Source organism: Squalius cephalus (genome assembly GCF_949319135.1).
Source record: "Squalius cephalus genome assembly, chromosome: 17".
NCBI lineage: Eukaryota > Metazoa > Chordata > Actinopteri > Cypriniformes > Leuciscidae > Squalius > Squalius cephalus.
Window position 1 is genome coordinate 10,710,293 of NC_137138.1, and position 17,221 is coordinate 10,727,513.

Genomic DNA, 17,221 nt, shown 5'->3' on the forward strand with positions numbered 1-17,221 from the left:
TGAACACACCCTAAGAGTATTCCTTTTATTAGTGTTTGCTACAAAGCTACTGATAATATATTAATACATAAGTTTAAAATGTAAATGATCTGAGAAAAAAAATTCACCTGGTCACTATACACTCCCTTTCATTAGGAAACAAGCACATCTGTCCATATATATGTCCTTATAAAGCATCAGCTAAACAAAGGCAGATATTTTAGAGTAGTGATACCTAAAAAAAGATTTTGATTTCGCTTGGTTAAACCTATAAACAAAAATGACTTTAAATAAAAATAAAATTATTAGGTCTGACGAAAGTTCAAAATAATTCTCTAAGTATTATTCTTTAAATTAATATATATTTTTTAAATAAGTTTAAGTTAAAAGGAACACATTTCTGGTTTGCTGTAAAGAAGCCCTTCCTGATTGGCTGTGTTTTTTTTTTTTAAAGGGGTCATGACATGAGAAATCAAATTTGCCTTGATCTTTTGACATATAAGAGCTCTTTGTACTATTAAAACATCCTGCAATTTTCAGAGCTTAAAATGTCGTCCTCATTATAAACTAAGCATTTATTTAATCAAGCTCCAAAAACGACTTGTTTTGATATTGGTAGACTTGTGATGTCACACAAATACATTTGCATATGCCTGCCTCCAGAGCATACATCGACGAAGAGTTATACATCATCGCCCCATAGGCCCCGCCCACTGGCATTCAGACGCTTCATTTGCCAACACTGGATGTGAGCATTGCGTCAAAAGCAAATAGAATCCATTATAATAACTGACGCTGTCTACACTGGAAACAGTATACAGATGCCCGTTCAATTTACTTGAGTCTGCCGACAAGACAACAAATCGAATAGTAAATAGAAGCATTAAGGAATGATCCTGTTAAAACACTGGTTTGCGTCTCTGTAAAGACTTTAGACATGCGCCAGCATCAGGAACTATTGGATGTTTTATCTTTAAATGGCGTCCTGGATCGCGTTGGAGGATTATATGTTTGTTCAGATAATTTGACTGCAGATTGTTTTGTAAATGAGGCACAGTGTAATGGAGAGTTCGAAAATAAACTTTTGTTGAAAGATGAAGCATCAGCTGTATTGAATCTGACAGCAGTTGCATCACAACCCGTAAGTAGGCCTAAATGATTTCATAATGCTTTGTCTGTAAATGATAGTTTTATATGGATAATGTTTTCAAAACACTTACTCACATGCAATATCGAGTGACCGCTCATATGATTTCCTATGCAATGACGTTAGCCAATCATAACAGAGGCCGTTTAATGACAAGCCTTAAAGAAGCCGCCCTTTAAAAACAGATCATTTCAGACAGAGGGTCAGAATGAGAATGTTTTTCCACATATATATTTGTTTGTTTTTTTTTGTGCAAAAAAACTTTATTAAGTGAACCTCAAAGAACATATTAAAATAATTTAAAAAAATCCATGTCATGACCCTTTTAAGACAAAAAAGTTTGGGGTATTGAGGAGTCTATAGTGTGAAATGGTCATTTTTGTTCTGTTTTAAAAGATACTTGAGCAGCTGTATCGTTTTTAATGTTGCACCATGCATTTATATACACTTCAACAAATCTTACAGCTATCCACACCTAAGTCTAGCGCCCTCTGGTGATGATACAAAGACTCGCATCCTACCATAGGAGGAACCAATGACAGTTACATACTTGTGCATTTTCATTCATTATTTTTTCCCTATTTTATACTCATTTTAATTCACCCACTCTATTGTTTTTAACTTCTTTAGCAGTTACTCTATGCTGAGGATACTAACTGTGAGCTTAACTCACAGGGTTGGGACAAGAGGGGTTCAAGTGAGGGTGGGGTTACTGAATTTGACAGGCTGTGGAGGAAGTGGCTTGGCAGCACATGCAGGTAGGGTTGACTGATTTAGGAGGGATGAGGTCCAGGTCTTCATCATCTGGGATTTCGTCCAATCGGTAGCCATCCTTCAGAAGCTGAATGTTTAAATCTTGGTTTATTTGCTGTGGCAAAGAAACAGATTTAAACTAAATTGTTAGTGATCAGATAATTTATATAATTTTGGTACAATTATAATATAAAAATATATATAAATTAATAATACAATTATCATTTTTGTGTGAACTAAACCTTTAAAACATTAGGGTTTATTCTATGACAGGACATGCTCTATGACATGATGCCACTTTAGAGATAAATTAAATTAAATAAAATAGGCGACTGTAAATGTGCCATTGAATTAGCAGTCAATTTATTGTAACTGTGTACTTTAGAGAAGAGTTTAAGGCTATGGGATGGCAAATGGTTAAGTGACTATTTCAGTGCATAAATACCTGGCCCCTTAGACATCTCACCTCGGCTGAGGAATATCCAGACGATGAGTATCTGGACATATCGAAGTCATCGTCACTAAAAAACAAAAAAAAATTGGACAATTGGACACCTTGATTTCAGATAAACAGTAACAGACTAATGAAATCTGCCCCTTTGCTGCAAACCACACATAAACTACACATAAATTAAAAATTTTTTAAAAGCAATCTATGGAATGGCTTCAGAATATTTAGTTGGAGCTTATTAAGCCTTATAATTCAAGCTTAATGCTAAGATCCTCAAATAAGATCCTTTTAACAATTACCAGAGTGCGTCTCAAATCAAAGAGTGATCACGCCTTTTCTGTCACGGGTCCAAGATTATGTGAAACCTGCCCAGTGGGGTAAGATCTTCCCCAATTTGAAATATTTTTAAAGACCGTTAAAAGTCATACCTGTGCTCGCTTGCATTTTGACATTATTATAATGGTTCTTTTATTGATTTGTTGTGTTTTTTTCTGTTTTCTTTATTTTTATATTGTATTTATTGTTGATTGTTTATATTATTTGCATTGTACAGCACTTTTGTAGCCTGAAAGGTTCTGTATAAATAAATAAATACAAAAATATATACAAATACATAAAATGAAGACTGCACCATTTTATGGATCAGTTTGAGTCAGCAAAGTTCTGTTGAGATATATCAAATAAAGCCGTCACATTAAATGTTGTGATTTCTTTCAACATGTGGACTCCTCTTATGTTTCTAGTCATATTAGACAAATTTTATAATTACAAATGAGACTTTATTTAGTCACAGTTGAGCAAGAGAGAGAGAGAGAGAAAGGAATGTGAAGATGACATTTCAGCCAAATTATTTTATCAGGAAAAATCAACAGCGACAATCTGGAGCCTTCTGTTGATTTATGCTGTAATTACAAGCTGAGCTCTCCAATAAACGAACAAGAACAGGCAAGAACAAGTGTTGGAAGAGTCTGTACGAGGCTTGTGATGGACAGAACGTCTGAGCATGTGGCAGACAGTGGGTGTACGTACTAAATGTCAGGGAATGAGTGTTATATACAGCAAGGCTGAAATAGAAAAACAGAGAGAGAGAGACAATGAAGGACGGGTGACCTAAAACATGACTTAATCACAAGTGCAGACAGCTGAGGTCACAGATATCCAGTAGACAGCTGGCAGCACAGAAAACATCACCCATCTGTGTGAGACGCTGCACGCTGTGCCTGATCATCTGAACTGAACAGCAACCACGCTATTATGGCTGAACACATGCCGTGACACATCTCATTACAGAAGGGTGTAGGCCACACAAATGATACCGATGACTTCAAGTGCTTTGGACTGCGGTCAATAAACATGATTACTTGCTTCTTCCCAACTCTCAGGGCTAGAATCCTAGACACAAGACAAATCCTGGCCAGAACTGTACTGTTAATGGTGATTCTACACATATTTTGAAGAATGTCGGTAATCAGACAGTTGACGTGGTACCAACATTCTTCAAAATATCTTCTTTTGTGTTCAGCAGAAGAAAGAAATTCATACAGGTTTGGAACAACTTGAGGGTGAGTAAATGATGACAGAATTTTCATTTTTGGGTAAACTATCCCTTTAAAGGGTTCACCCAAAAATGAAAATTAGCCCATGATTTACTCACCCTCAAGTCATCCTACACTCTTAAAAATAAAGGTTCTTAAAAGGTTCTTTGTTGGAGTATATGGTTCCATGAAGAACCTTTAACATCCAAGGAACCTTTCTATTGCACAAAAGGTTCTTTAGATTATAAAAGGGTTCTTCACCATCAATCTCATGTGACCCCACATTGTTGGAGTAAATCTATATAGGTGTATATGACATTCTTCTTTCAGACGAATTTAATCTGAGTTATGTTAAAAAATGCCCTGGCTCTTCCAAGCTTTATAATGGCAGTGAATGTCAGTTTCTGTTTTAAGTCCATACAAGTGCATCTGTCCATCATAATATGGCAAGCCGTTTTAGCTTAAATTGTACCCAGCGTTACTTGTCGTAATTGCATTTTTACTAGTAAGAATTAAATTAGAGAGCTCTACAATTCAGTTCTTACTAGTAGCAATTACAATTAGAGAGCTCTCTAATTCAATTATTACTAGTAAGAATTACATTTACAGAGCTCTCTAATTCACTTCTTACTAGTAAAAATTCCAATTAGAGAGCTCTACAAATTAATTTTTACTAGTTATATGTCTCCATTGACTTCCATTAATTTTTAATTACGGAGCTCTACAATTGAATTGTTACTAGTAAGAATTACAATTAGAGAGCTCTACAATTGAATTGTTACTAGTAAGAATTACAATTACAGAGCTCTACAATTCAATTGTTACTAGTAAGAATTACAATTAGAGAGCTCTACAATTCAATTATTACTCGTAACAATTACAATTAGAGAGCTCTCTAATTAAATTCTTACTAGTAAGAATGCAATTACAGAGCTCTCTAATTGAATTTTTACTAGTAAAAAAACGAATTAAAGATATGTATAATTGCAGAGCTCTGTAATTGAATTAAAGAGCTCTGCAATTGCATTCTTACTAGTAACAATTCAATTGTAGAGCTCTGTAATTAAAAATGAATGGAAGTCAATGGAGACATATGACTAGTAAAAATTCATTTGTAGAACTCTCTAATTGGAATTGTTTCTAGTAAGAATTGAATTAGAGAGCTTTGCAATTGTAATTTTTACTAGTAATAATTGAATAAGAGAGCTCTCTAATTGCAATTGCTACTAGTAAGAATTGAATTGTAGAGCTCTCTAATTGAATTCTTACTGTAAAAATGCAATTACGACGAGTAACGCTGGGTACAATTTAAGCTAAAACGGCTTGCCATATCATAAAAGTAAACCACACGGCTCTGCGGGGGTTAATAAAGGCCTTCTGAAGTGAATCGATGTGTTCATGTACGAAGTTGCATCCAAAAAATGCAGAAAAAAATGCATCATGGTTTTCACAAAAATATGAAGCACATTTTGACATTGATAATAATAATAAAAAAAAATTCTTTAGCCTCAAATCAGTATATTAGAATGATTTCTGGAGGATCATGTGGACAATAATCATGTGAAAATAAATTATGAAAAATGATGTTAATAATCAATAAAGTTAATAATCAATGATATCAGAAAATGCTTCAACAATTTATAATATGTCCAATTGAAGTAAAAGTGCTCCTTAAAGTTCAACGCAATTTTGTTCATCTCTGTAATGACTTTTTGCAAAAGCAAATGATGATTCATTTTGCAGAAGTTGAAGGGTCTCGCTTTGCCATCAGGAAAGCACATTCATTTTAAATCTTTTATGCTTTGTCAGTTTCTCACACCAGTCTGAAGCACACCAGCTTTAGTCGCTTTCAAATTAGCTGGTATTTTGATTAAATGTCAGGTTCTTTTCAGATGGAGATGGCTGGCTTTACATCTGCTAGGAAAATGGCATAAAGCTTTAATTAGAGGATTTATTTCCATCTCATCGTTTGATACATTCTAATCCTTCCCTAGCAGTGAAGCATTCTGAAATAATCATGAAAGATTTCCAGAGCATTTCCCAGAGAAGAACAGGGTGAATTTTTTAATGTGAAGTGTGTCATACCTGTCAGTGTCCAGTGCTACAAGCGGCTTCTCATCTGGACTCTGGTCTAAGGAGGAATACCCTTTATTAGGTACAACCAACCTGTAATGAAAGTGGGAAAAAGGAAGAGACTGTCAGACCAGTGAAATCAAAGCCCATGTCTATTCATATACATATCAATGCATGCATGCATATATAGGTACTTATACACATTGTTTTGATGATGATCTGCCACACCGTGATTGACTGGAATGGTGATATGGGTTTTTCAATAGCCATTATCTTTCAATAGCCAATATCTAGAAAGTGGTGTTGCTGATGGCCGCTAGAGACAATTATATTCTTCTATTTTGCATTTGTATTATTTAAAACAATTTGTCATTTTTTATCTATATATATATATAATAAAATATGCTGACTATTTAGTTAATAAAAATAGTAATTGTGTGCGTGTGTGTGTATATATATATATATATATATATATATATATATATATATATATATATATATATATATATATATATATATATATATATATATATATATGAAGAGTTCAGATGCAAAAGCCTCTGTGCCATCTGAAATTTTCTTCTAGAATGCTCATTTTTATCAAGCTTGTATATTTAAGTTCAGTAATTTCACTTAAATGACAATTAATAGGACATTTTCATTGCCATTTAAGTGAAATTACTGAACTTAAATATACGAGCTTGATAAAAATTATCATTCTTGAAGAAAATTTCAGATGGCACTTAGAGGCTTTTGCATCTGAACTCTTCATATATTGTATACAATTGATGATAACATTGTATGATAAAAATCTAATTAAAATTCTTTATCTTTTCTATCCATAAGCACAATACCATTAATCTAAAATGGCCACATATTACCTGATATATCCACATATCACTATAAGGAACCCTCAAAAAACAGAAGCAGTCATTTCTTTTTCTTTATTTAGGTTTTATTTTTATCTATTAACCTTTAATTTTAACATCCAATTTTTCCAAATCCTTAAGTACTAGGACAAATCTGGCCAGGGAAATCATATAAATTAGGGGCATGGCTGAGTTTAACATCATCAAACCCTGTTACATTAGCCAGAGCTGGAGCATCTTTTGTTCCTCCTCTCAGGATGAAGTTAATCTCTGGCCCTCAGGCTTTTAGAATAAGCAGGCCTGTGTGTAGCTAATCTTCAGGCCTAAAGCTATATGCTCTAAAACAGGCCTGCGGACGGGTTCTAGCATTTGCGCTAATCCTAACAGGGCACCAGGGACCGTGAGATGGCAGAAGGACTGCACTAACACTAATTAACATTCACAGATTGTACAGCCTTCATATAAAACTGCTGTTTATACGATTTGATGTTGTTGCTGTTCATATTTTTGATGTACTAATTATTATGAGGCCATACATTTGTTTTAATGAAAATGTTTCCAATAATAAAAACATATATGGTGTTTCTCATGCACAAATGTTTCATCTGAGAACCATTCGTTGGTTTGGTAAGAAAGTAGTTTTAGGGTGTGTTCACACTTGGCAGGTTTGGTTTGATTAAAATGAACTCTGGACCAAGCCCTCCTGAAAAGTTGGGTCTCGGTCCACTTGTTTGGCGCACACCAAAGTTCGGATGGCAGCGTTCACACTTATAAAAAATGAACCATAAGTGTGAATGCTGCCATCCGAACTTTGGTGTGTGCCAAACAAGTGGACTGAGACCCAACTTTTCAGGAGGGCTTGGTCCGCTTCCAAACGAACTCTGGTGTGGTTTGACAAATGCAACACAGACCAAACACATCTAAACGAAACAAAAACAATGTCACAGGATGCGACCCTAAAAAACGTCATGCTCAAACATGTATCTGGTTCTTCTCGTCATTAAATCTATGTTGACCATTACTTTTGAGTACAGGTGTCAGAACCGCCGCCTCCTTGCAGCAGATCTTCATTTTTATGTGTTCCTCCAGGAATGGAGGAATTCCTGGCACTGTTGTGTCTCCTTTACACATTTCATAAGCTGTTCAAGAGTTCTCAGCTGGTAAAAATACCACCATGTGTTCAATGAGCGCATCTAGCCCAGCACATAGCATTGTTTTGGATCTCTGGTAAGTTCTGTCTCAAAACTAACCAAAAGAACTGAATTACAAGTGTGAAAACACCCTTTATAAGTTATAACTCATGAAAATGAGGGTGGAGAAGTCTCACCTTGTTCTGGCCATAACATTATTTTTCTTAGGTTGCTGATTGACTGGACTACCCACAGTTCCATTCTTCACCGAGCCCTTCCTCGCGAGTTCTCGTTGTTTCTCTACCAAAAGAATGAATTAAGAACAATTAAGATCAATTTTGAAAACCTCCCATTGACTTACATTGATAGAATGTTCAGCATTCAAAATGTAACAAACAGCGAAGGTGTCATCATGATATTTGCATACGGAATTGTGATTGGTCTTCATTCTTAGAGTCAACTGCATACTGAAGACAGATGCTGCATCGGAAATCGAATACTTCCCTACTATATAGTATGTGAAAAAGTAAGTACACCAAAAATAGAAGTATATCTGAATACATAGTATTTGAAAAACAGTAGATCCTGAATTCGAAAAAGTACCCAGATGACCGACTACTTCTGCAGAGATTCTGAAGAGCGCATTTGATGGGCACTTTACTATCCCATGAGGCCACAGAAGAGGGTTTATGAATGGCAGTGAATATTTCTTCCACAGACGCAAATAACACGGGTGGGTCATGTGACAGAAACATCATGGTGTATGTAGTACGTCTCAATATCATTCATATTATCCACATTCATACTATATAGAACGCACTCATTTCCCGCGTACTCATTAGTCGCAAAGTAAATTTAAATTCAAAAGTAAACCTTACTTAGTATGTAACTTTGAATGCACCATGAGTCTCCTCTGCATACATATTTAACCACAGTGTGTTATTTTAATTCCAGATCAATACCATGGCAACACATACAGTTTTATTATGCGTTGAGACTACAGTCTTATTAATATTCTCCATTCTGCATGGTTCTCTGGCTGGAGAACAGTTTCTTCAGGCATGAAGTCTGAGGTTGACTTCTGCTTGACTTACACGCACTGGCCTGCATGTGTGTGTGTGGGAGAGATTTCTCTGCGGTGCCATAAGTAATACGGCTGTCAGAGTGAGGACTGTAAAGTGAAGTTTAATTAACAACAGCAACTGCCGTATTTCAGGAAGCCCTAACCGAACATCTCTAAACACAGAAACAGGGCTGAGCAATAAGCCATGCTGTTTTCCTTTCTGCTGTTAGCCAATGAAACAGTGAAATATTTTTTTTTTCTGAAAATCATGCAGGATCTAAAAGTTTAAGACATAGTTCAAGACATTAAATGGACTTTATTTCTACCCCTCAAAGCCTCCTTTTTTTAACTTTCCTCTTTGGACAATACTGATAGCAAACAATAACCTTAATGTTAAGGTTTGCAATGTTGTTAATGTTAATTAAACTTGCACTTTTAAAAACTTAAAACAAAAAAATGTAAATGTTGCTTTGGCAACAGACTGAAATAAGCACTAAAATTACTAAAACTAAAATTGAAATAAAAATAGATTAAAGCTAAATAGAAATATAAAAAAACAAACATATATAATAAAATGAAAATAACTTTAAAATATAAAATTCAATGAAAAAAAAAATATAACACCTTATGGTTGAAAACTGTTAAGTTTTTTCCCCCCAATACAGACTACCAATAATTTTAATGTTATGGCTGATAACTAATATGATGTCTATTTATAATATATGTTTCGCATTATATATAAATTACTACTATTATTAAATTACTGACAGTTAAACTGGGCTATTTTTTATTCAACAGAAGGATATTTTTTCCCCAAATTACACAGAAATGAATGTTATTTATTTAAAATTTCCTTTAAGAAAAGGAAAGCCCACAAAGCTCCACAATTGTATTTGAAAGACTGCAGTTACATGTTCTCTGAGAAACTCTGACTTGAAGACTCATTACACTTCTGCTTATCGAAAACCATGGCCATCTAATTTCACACGGCCGCTTCTTAAATCTCTCTCCAAGCCATTTGCTTCACAATCACAGTATCAGTGGGAAAATCAATACAGTCACTTTTACAATCAAATGGACAAATTACACTGGTGACGATATGGCGTAGTCAGATCCCTGGCTGAATGAGAAAGTGCCTTACCTATCTTCACTTGCAGCGGAGAGGGCTTGTAGTTGATAGCGACTGACTCCGGTTCTCTCGTTCCTGTTTCAGCCTCCAAAGTGGACGTTTCCGCAGGATCCTGGAAAAAAAAAAAAGCACAATCAGATGTAACACTACATTCCCACCGGCAGACGCTAGTTATTAGCAATGTGCAAAACTACATATTCCAAAATTGATCCAAAATCGATCAATTGACAAGTGGATTTGGAGGAAAGCGGTTTCAATATGAGTTCAGAGTGTAAACAGAAAAACCTTCCAAATCTGAAACAATGTAAAGGAGAAGGGCTCTCTCTGATGCAAAACTATTTCAACCATGCTCAGCTCAGTGTGCTGATAAAAAAAACAGACAGCAAATATCAGATTGGTAGTAAATAATGGTATCTGGTGAGTCAGAGGGTGTATAATTCTATTGGTAAAATAACACGAGTCAGCACAATGTCACCATGCTGTCGCTGGAACGGGTCATTTTAATGGATCTCTATCAAAACGTCTCAGATTTGCTTTCACAGCTGTGCTCCAGCGACTTATTGATTCTGAGACCAGAGATAGATGTTAGGGCCTGTGCAGTCGAAAACTCACAATGGACTGTGTAAACACATAGAAAGTCACGGCAAATTTTTTTACTTAAATAAAAAATACAATTAAAACTTCTTACAACATTACATACCAACTATATGGTCACACTTTAGTTAAGGGTCTAATTCTCACTATTAACTAGTTGCTTATTAGCATGCATATTACTAGGATATTGGCTGTTTATTAGTACTTAAAGCAAATATTAACACCTTATTCTGCATGACCATATTCTACATTCTTAATCCAATACCTAAACTTAACAACTAACTTACTAACTATTAATAAGCAGTAATTAGGAGTTTATTGAGGCAAAAGTCGTAGTTAATTGGACCCTAAACCAAAATACTATTTTGTTTCCTATTGTACTGAAATCGTACCGAATCGTGACCCCAAAACCGAGGTACGTACCAAACCGTGACTTCTGTGTACCTGTACACCCTTATGCATATTATATCAGACAGACGGATGGATGGATGGATGTAAATTTTCCAAGCCTTCATTACTACTCAATCTTAAAGTCTGAGCCACACCCTCTCTTCTCCACAGCCTCCTTTCTGCACAGCTGCTCGGATGAGAGATGGATGAAAGGAGGGAGATTCTAGCTGTCATAGTAACCGACTGGTACTTCCTGCATAGCTGGCTTGCATGACACCAGACATGTTTTGTTGCTTGAGCCTTTAATATGTAGGGTCTGAGTGCTCAGTGACATCACCAGGGACCGGGAGAGACAGAACAGAGGGAGCTTGTTGGAGAAAATGTTGAGAGCACACCCAAGCTAACAGAGCGCCTATTGTGACCTCAAAAAGCCTGCCTTCATTGGATGTGGCCACTTGAGACTCTTTAGGCAATCATCGTGTATATTTTTAAATAAAACATAGTCACAATTGACATAAATATATATACATTATAAAATTAAAATAAATGACTAAAAGGCTATATAGAAATATGTACTATTAAAACTTCAAAAAATAAGCTAATTAAAATATAAATACATACTATATAAATGCTATAAATAACAGGCTACTAAAATAACACACTATTTCTAAACTTTTCCACTGACCACCTATCGGAAATATCATTATCAGAAGGCAATATGAAATGTCTGGAATGGATCAACATGACAAACCTTTGAAGGGGTCATTGGATGTAAAAAAAAAAAAAAAAGCTATACCATAAAGAAATTTGCTTACCAAACATGGAGGAGGAAGCAGCCTTGTTGTTGAAGGCAACCTCTTTGCCCACTGGCTCAGCGGTGGCATGGTGCCAGCTGTAGGCCTGGCAGGGTTCTCACAAACCCTTTAAGCTCAGCACCAGCTAAAGAGACCAGCTGGGGATTGTGGGTAATAGCCCAGCAGGATACCATCAAGCTCCTAAAGCATCTAATCATATGCTGAGTATAAAGTACACTGTCATCTCGATCTGAAGCTGTTATGGAACCACAGTATCATTTTCATTTTTTCGAGCATCAGAACACAACACAGGCAAGGGGTAATGCTTCACATCAACATAAATAACAGAAAAACAACTATCTCTCTTTTGATTTTGCGGTCTTACAAAGGACTTTGTTGTGTAAGCCGACGTATTGGGCTTCCCAGACAGCCTTTGTTAGACTACACAGGCTACACCAATCTCAGAGCAACACCACCTAGCACACCATCAAAGTCATGCATATTCCACTGGCTACATGTACAACTGCCCGTGAAATGTATGCAGCATCTACTGGAGAAAACCAAGAGTGGTGCGTCAGAGCACTATAGAGCCATATCTGATGCAATCCTAATCTCTGTTCTCATGGTTTAAAGCTGATTTAGCATGTTGTCACAAGATTAAATTGATCAGAAATCTATAGAAACTATCAGCACTGAAACCATGAAGCGAGTCTACATTAAAGCAATGCAAGACTCACAAATCCATAGAAACACATCAAAAACAAGATTGTGGCTAGTTAAACATGGCGAATCCACACTGCGCACCTGTAGATCTTGAGCTAAATAAATCTCTCACAACGTTTCAAGAGTTTTAAAATGGTGCAATGAGAAGGTCACCTTTTAACATCAAGCAAACATAGGCTAATGATGTCATGTGGGATCTTATGATCTGAACACCAGGATCTTTATGCCGTCTCTGACATGTCATGTCAATATGGCATTTTGGTGATGCAGGTTGATGAACTAGATGAAGATGAGTGAATGCTGACACAGCTGAAGAGATAAAAAGGATTGGTGGGATTATATGACATGATGTACTTTGGACCAATCACAGCAAAGCATGATCCATAAGGTGACTAACAGTTGCTCTATATGTCCCATAAAGGGACAACGGATAAACAGATGCCTCATAAAAATAAATTTAGAATAAAAAAAAAAAAAATATATATATATATATATATATATATATTAAATTTCCCACTCATTTAAAGGGATAGTCCACCCAAACATGAAAATTCTGTCATTATTTATTCACCCTCATGTCATGATTCCAAACTGAATGACTTTCTTTGTTCAGTGGAACATAAGAAAATATTTTGAAGAATGTAGGCAACCAAACAGTTTCAGTTCCCACTGACTTCCACTGTGAGGACAAAAAATACAATGGAGGTCAATGGGAACCAAAACGTCTTGGTTTCCAACATTCTTCAAAATATCTTCTTCTGTGCTCTGCAGAAGAAAGAAAGTCATACAGGTTTGGAACGGAATAAGGGTGAATAAATGACTAAACTACTGGACTACTACAGCAGAATATAAAAAATGACAGATTTTTAATTTTTGTGTGGTCTGTCCCTGTTAGTTTGACAGGAAAGTTGTTCTAGGACTAACAAAAGATGCTCATCCAGGAAAATGCCCTACTTGCAAAATCTAGCAAGGACCGTGGTAGCGTACTGTTATTACTGACCTCCTTTTATCCAAGCACATGACAATCTGAAATTAAAATTAGTGCTTCTTGTTTTGTTTTTTCTACTCGTTTATGAGCTCTAATAGAAAGTCATCTTCATCTATGTATAGACAAGACATCTAAAAAAAAAAGAAAAAGGTGTGATGATTACAATAAACAGGAAAGCCAATAAATACTAAATTCCTGAAAGGATAAGCATTCTTCTTTGAAAAGCAGGTGCCATATTGCAGTGGGTCTGTCCTTTTCTGCCCACAGAAGAATGAATTAGCATGAGAAAGCACAGTTTGTTGTATGGGGTAACAGCTGGGTCTGCAGCACGTAGGGAATAGTGAGGCGCCAATGAAAAAAGAATGACAATATCACTCCAGGCCGGATCTCACCAATCCAGCATATTCTAAGGTGCGGATTTCAGTTCACCCAGAAAATACAGGCTACTAACTGAATGAAAACCTACTTCACTGGAAATCAATGCATTTACAAAAGCTTTAAAACTAATAAGAAATTCAAGATGTGTCTGCTGCTACTACTGTCTGAATGGGAAGACGAGAACATATCTATACAATTCAAGTGCTTTCAGACTTGTATTGTTTGTGATTATCATCCTTGTGTTTTCTTATATACATATGTTAAATTCTACAGTATTGTGTTTAACTTAATATACAAATTGAAACTTATTGATGCTTAAAAGAACTGATACTTTGTGTTTACTTTGTGTACTCCCTGAAGAAGTAACTAATTGCATTATAAAGTTACTTTTTATGGAAAGTAATGTGTTACATTACTTTTGTTACTTTTCCTCACTTTGGCTGGGCTTTCTTATTTGTTTTATAATAACAAAAAAATCATTTTGGCAAGTGTAAAGGTCATTTTCACACTGAAATTGAAATGATGCAGGAGAAGAAAATTCAACACTTCAGCAATAACAACAAAAAAATGAAATGTGCTGTTTATCTAAAGTCATTTTTGCTTATTTGTATGGTTTAATTGGATCGTCAAAGGTCAGCAGCAAAGACATTGAGATTAATTACACAAAGTATATTTGTGTTATTTGACATATATAATTACTGCAGGTTTACGTAATATTCTGAGTTTGCATTTCAGTGTTTTGAGGAATATTTAATCTATTTTTGTGCAATTTTTGTGTACTGTGATATGAGTAAATCCAAGCCCACATTTAGTCTAGAAATACCATACACTGTAAAACATTATTTTCATTATTTGTAATCACAACTTATTATCTTTTGTCAAATCAACTTAGTTAATTAATGTGGTTCAGATAACATCATATTTTGAGTTTCTATTGATTAAACTAATCTCCTTCATTGTATTAACTCAATTGTTTAATTTCAATGAACTCAAAATTTTAAGGCAACCAGGTAACTTACTTTTTTAAGTTTAACCAACAACAAAGCGCCAGACTCCCTCAGGCCAGTCAATAAATTGAGGGGAAAAGTCATTTGCATTACTTATTTGAAAAATTAACTCAGATATTTTGTTGTGGATTATTTTAAAGTAATGTGTTACTTTACTTGTTACTTGAGAAGAAATCTGATCATTTAACCCATGTTACTTGTAATGCGTTAGTGACAGGTTTGTGTCATTATGACGTAATGAACCATCGTGGTCCCTGACATTCAGATGAGGCACAAAAAAATAACCTTCAGTGTAAGTTAATTAGAAAAAAAATGTACTATTCAGTTTGTAAAAGTAATTAACTTAATCACAGAAATGATACAAGCATAATCTCAATCAATTCGTTCTCAGTTTATTACGAATCTGTTGTTCTATTATTTTGAACCGAACTGACTTTACTGGTCCAATTCATAGTGAGTCGGACCGATTCAATCCGAATCGTGATCAAACAGCGCAGACCGCTTCAATTATAAGATCCGATTCAAAAGAACAAACGTTTACGGATTGGACATCGATTATTACGAACAGGCATTCCTGTCAAATATAACAATATAACAGATATAACTTATAATGTGAGATCATTTATTTAGTCTCATTAAAGGCCGGAACATTCTGCGCATATTCTGTTTATTACCTGAGTCAATGTCAATAACAGCTGGCATTGTAACGTTATCAATATATTCTAGACAACTGTATTTGTCGGTTGAATCTAAATATCCGATGCTTTGGATGACATCTGTAACCCACCAGCGTTTGTGGGCTAGGTTAAGTTAGATAATACAGAATTACTGTCTTTACACATAGTGTCATTTAGCACGTCATGTAAAGGTACACAGTGTTTTTCTCCATTCAAGTGAGAGTGGCACTTACCAGCAGCTTTATCTCTGGGTTTACTGGTGGCACTTGAAATCTGTCAATTTCTTCCATCATTTTGATAAAACGTCAGTCTTGTAAAGTGAAGCACAAATGCTTAAGGCGATATCCTAATTGAAACCCGCATTTATTCACTCTCTGGATAGGTTCAAAGATGCCGAGCTCTCCAGCATCATCTCTAGTTGTTTTCCGCTATCTGGCTGTTACCAGTCAGGGGTGACTCAACAACAGCAACATCTGACTTCCGGGTCCGGAACCCCGCCCATACTGACGAGGCGCTGAATAATTAATCAGTTCGATAACGATTCGGTCGTGCTGACAAAACATCAGAACATCACTATCCCATTCCCTTTACGAGATAAAGGGATAGTTTACCCAAAAATGAAAATTTTGTCATCATCACCCCCAAGTTGTTCCAAACCTGTATGAGTTTCTTTCTTCTGTTGAACACAAAATAAGTTATTTTAAAGAATATGGGTACGTTAACCAGACAGTTGACGGCACCCATTGACTTCCATAGTGTTTTTTTCTTTTTCTTCCTACTATGGTGCCGTTGACTCTGCTCAGGTTGAGGGTGATTAGCCTACAAAATGTTAGTTTTTGGGTGAACTATCAGTATAAGGTCGATTTGCTGATCAAAAGCAACACGGCAAAGCTTTGGATTAATGGCAAATCAAATATAATAATCGTGCAAATATTGTGTATCATAATAAATTAATACTGAGGCAAGTGCTAAAATATTACTTTTATAGTTTATTATTATTTATACATTCAATCTTTTGTTTTATTAAATACTATGGTTTTATTTTAAATTTGCGCATCAGGTAAGAATGGCAAATGACAACGTTGCTGTTTTTGTTTGTGTTAACAAAAACAGATTTTTGCATTTTTCAGCTTTTATGAAACTTTGAAAAATAAAAATAAAAATTATGAAAAATAAAAATGCGTGTCGCTCGCTATCACCATCTTGTCTTTGAGGATTTCCTCTTTGCTCTTTAAATGACTTTTATTTTGAAACAATCTTCTCCACAAGAATCAAATTCTGCAGCAAGCCTTGATTATGTTCATGCCAAAGATGTGAAATAGGCATTATTTATATTGTGGAAAACATTATATAGTCAAAAGAAAAACAGCAACACTGAACGATAACTTACCTAATTTTTTTTTAACAATTTGAATTGTTTTACAGTAAGTTAAGTTTTAAATTTGACTTTAAAATGAATTGCTTTTGTTATTTTATTTATTCATCTATTCCTTTACACAATATCAATAAGCTTTCATTTTACATATTAAAATAAAATAAAT

At 35.1% G+C, this 17,221-nt stretch overlaps 1 protein-coding gene across 1 annotated transcript; it reads right to left on the minus strand.

The window, feature by feature from the left end:
- Positions 1-429: 429 nt before the first annotated feature.
- Positions 430-16,162, minus strand: fam219aa (family with sequence similarity 219 member Aa). Its single transcript, XM_079847735.1, has 6 exons — positions 15,914-16,162; positions 10,142-10,241; positions 8,135-8,237; positions 5,951-6,031; positions 2,346-2,400; positions 430-1,994 (listed from the first exon to the last, which is right to left on the minus strand). Exons 1-6 carry the CDS (start codon positions 15,971-15,973, stop codon positions 1,836-1,838), a joined length of 558 nt encoding a protein of 185 aa, XP_079703861.1. The 5' UTR covers positions 15,974-16,162; the 3' UTR covers positions 430-1,835.
- Between the last annotated feature and the right edge of the window lie 1,059 nt (positions 16,163-17,221).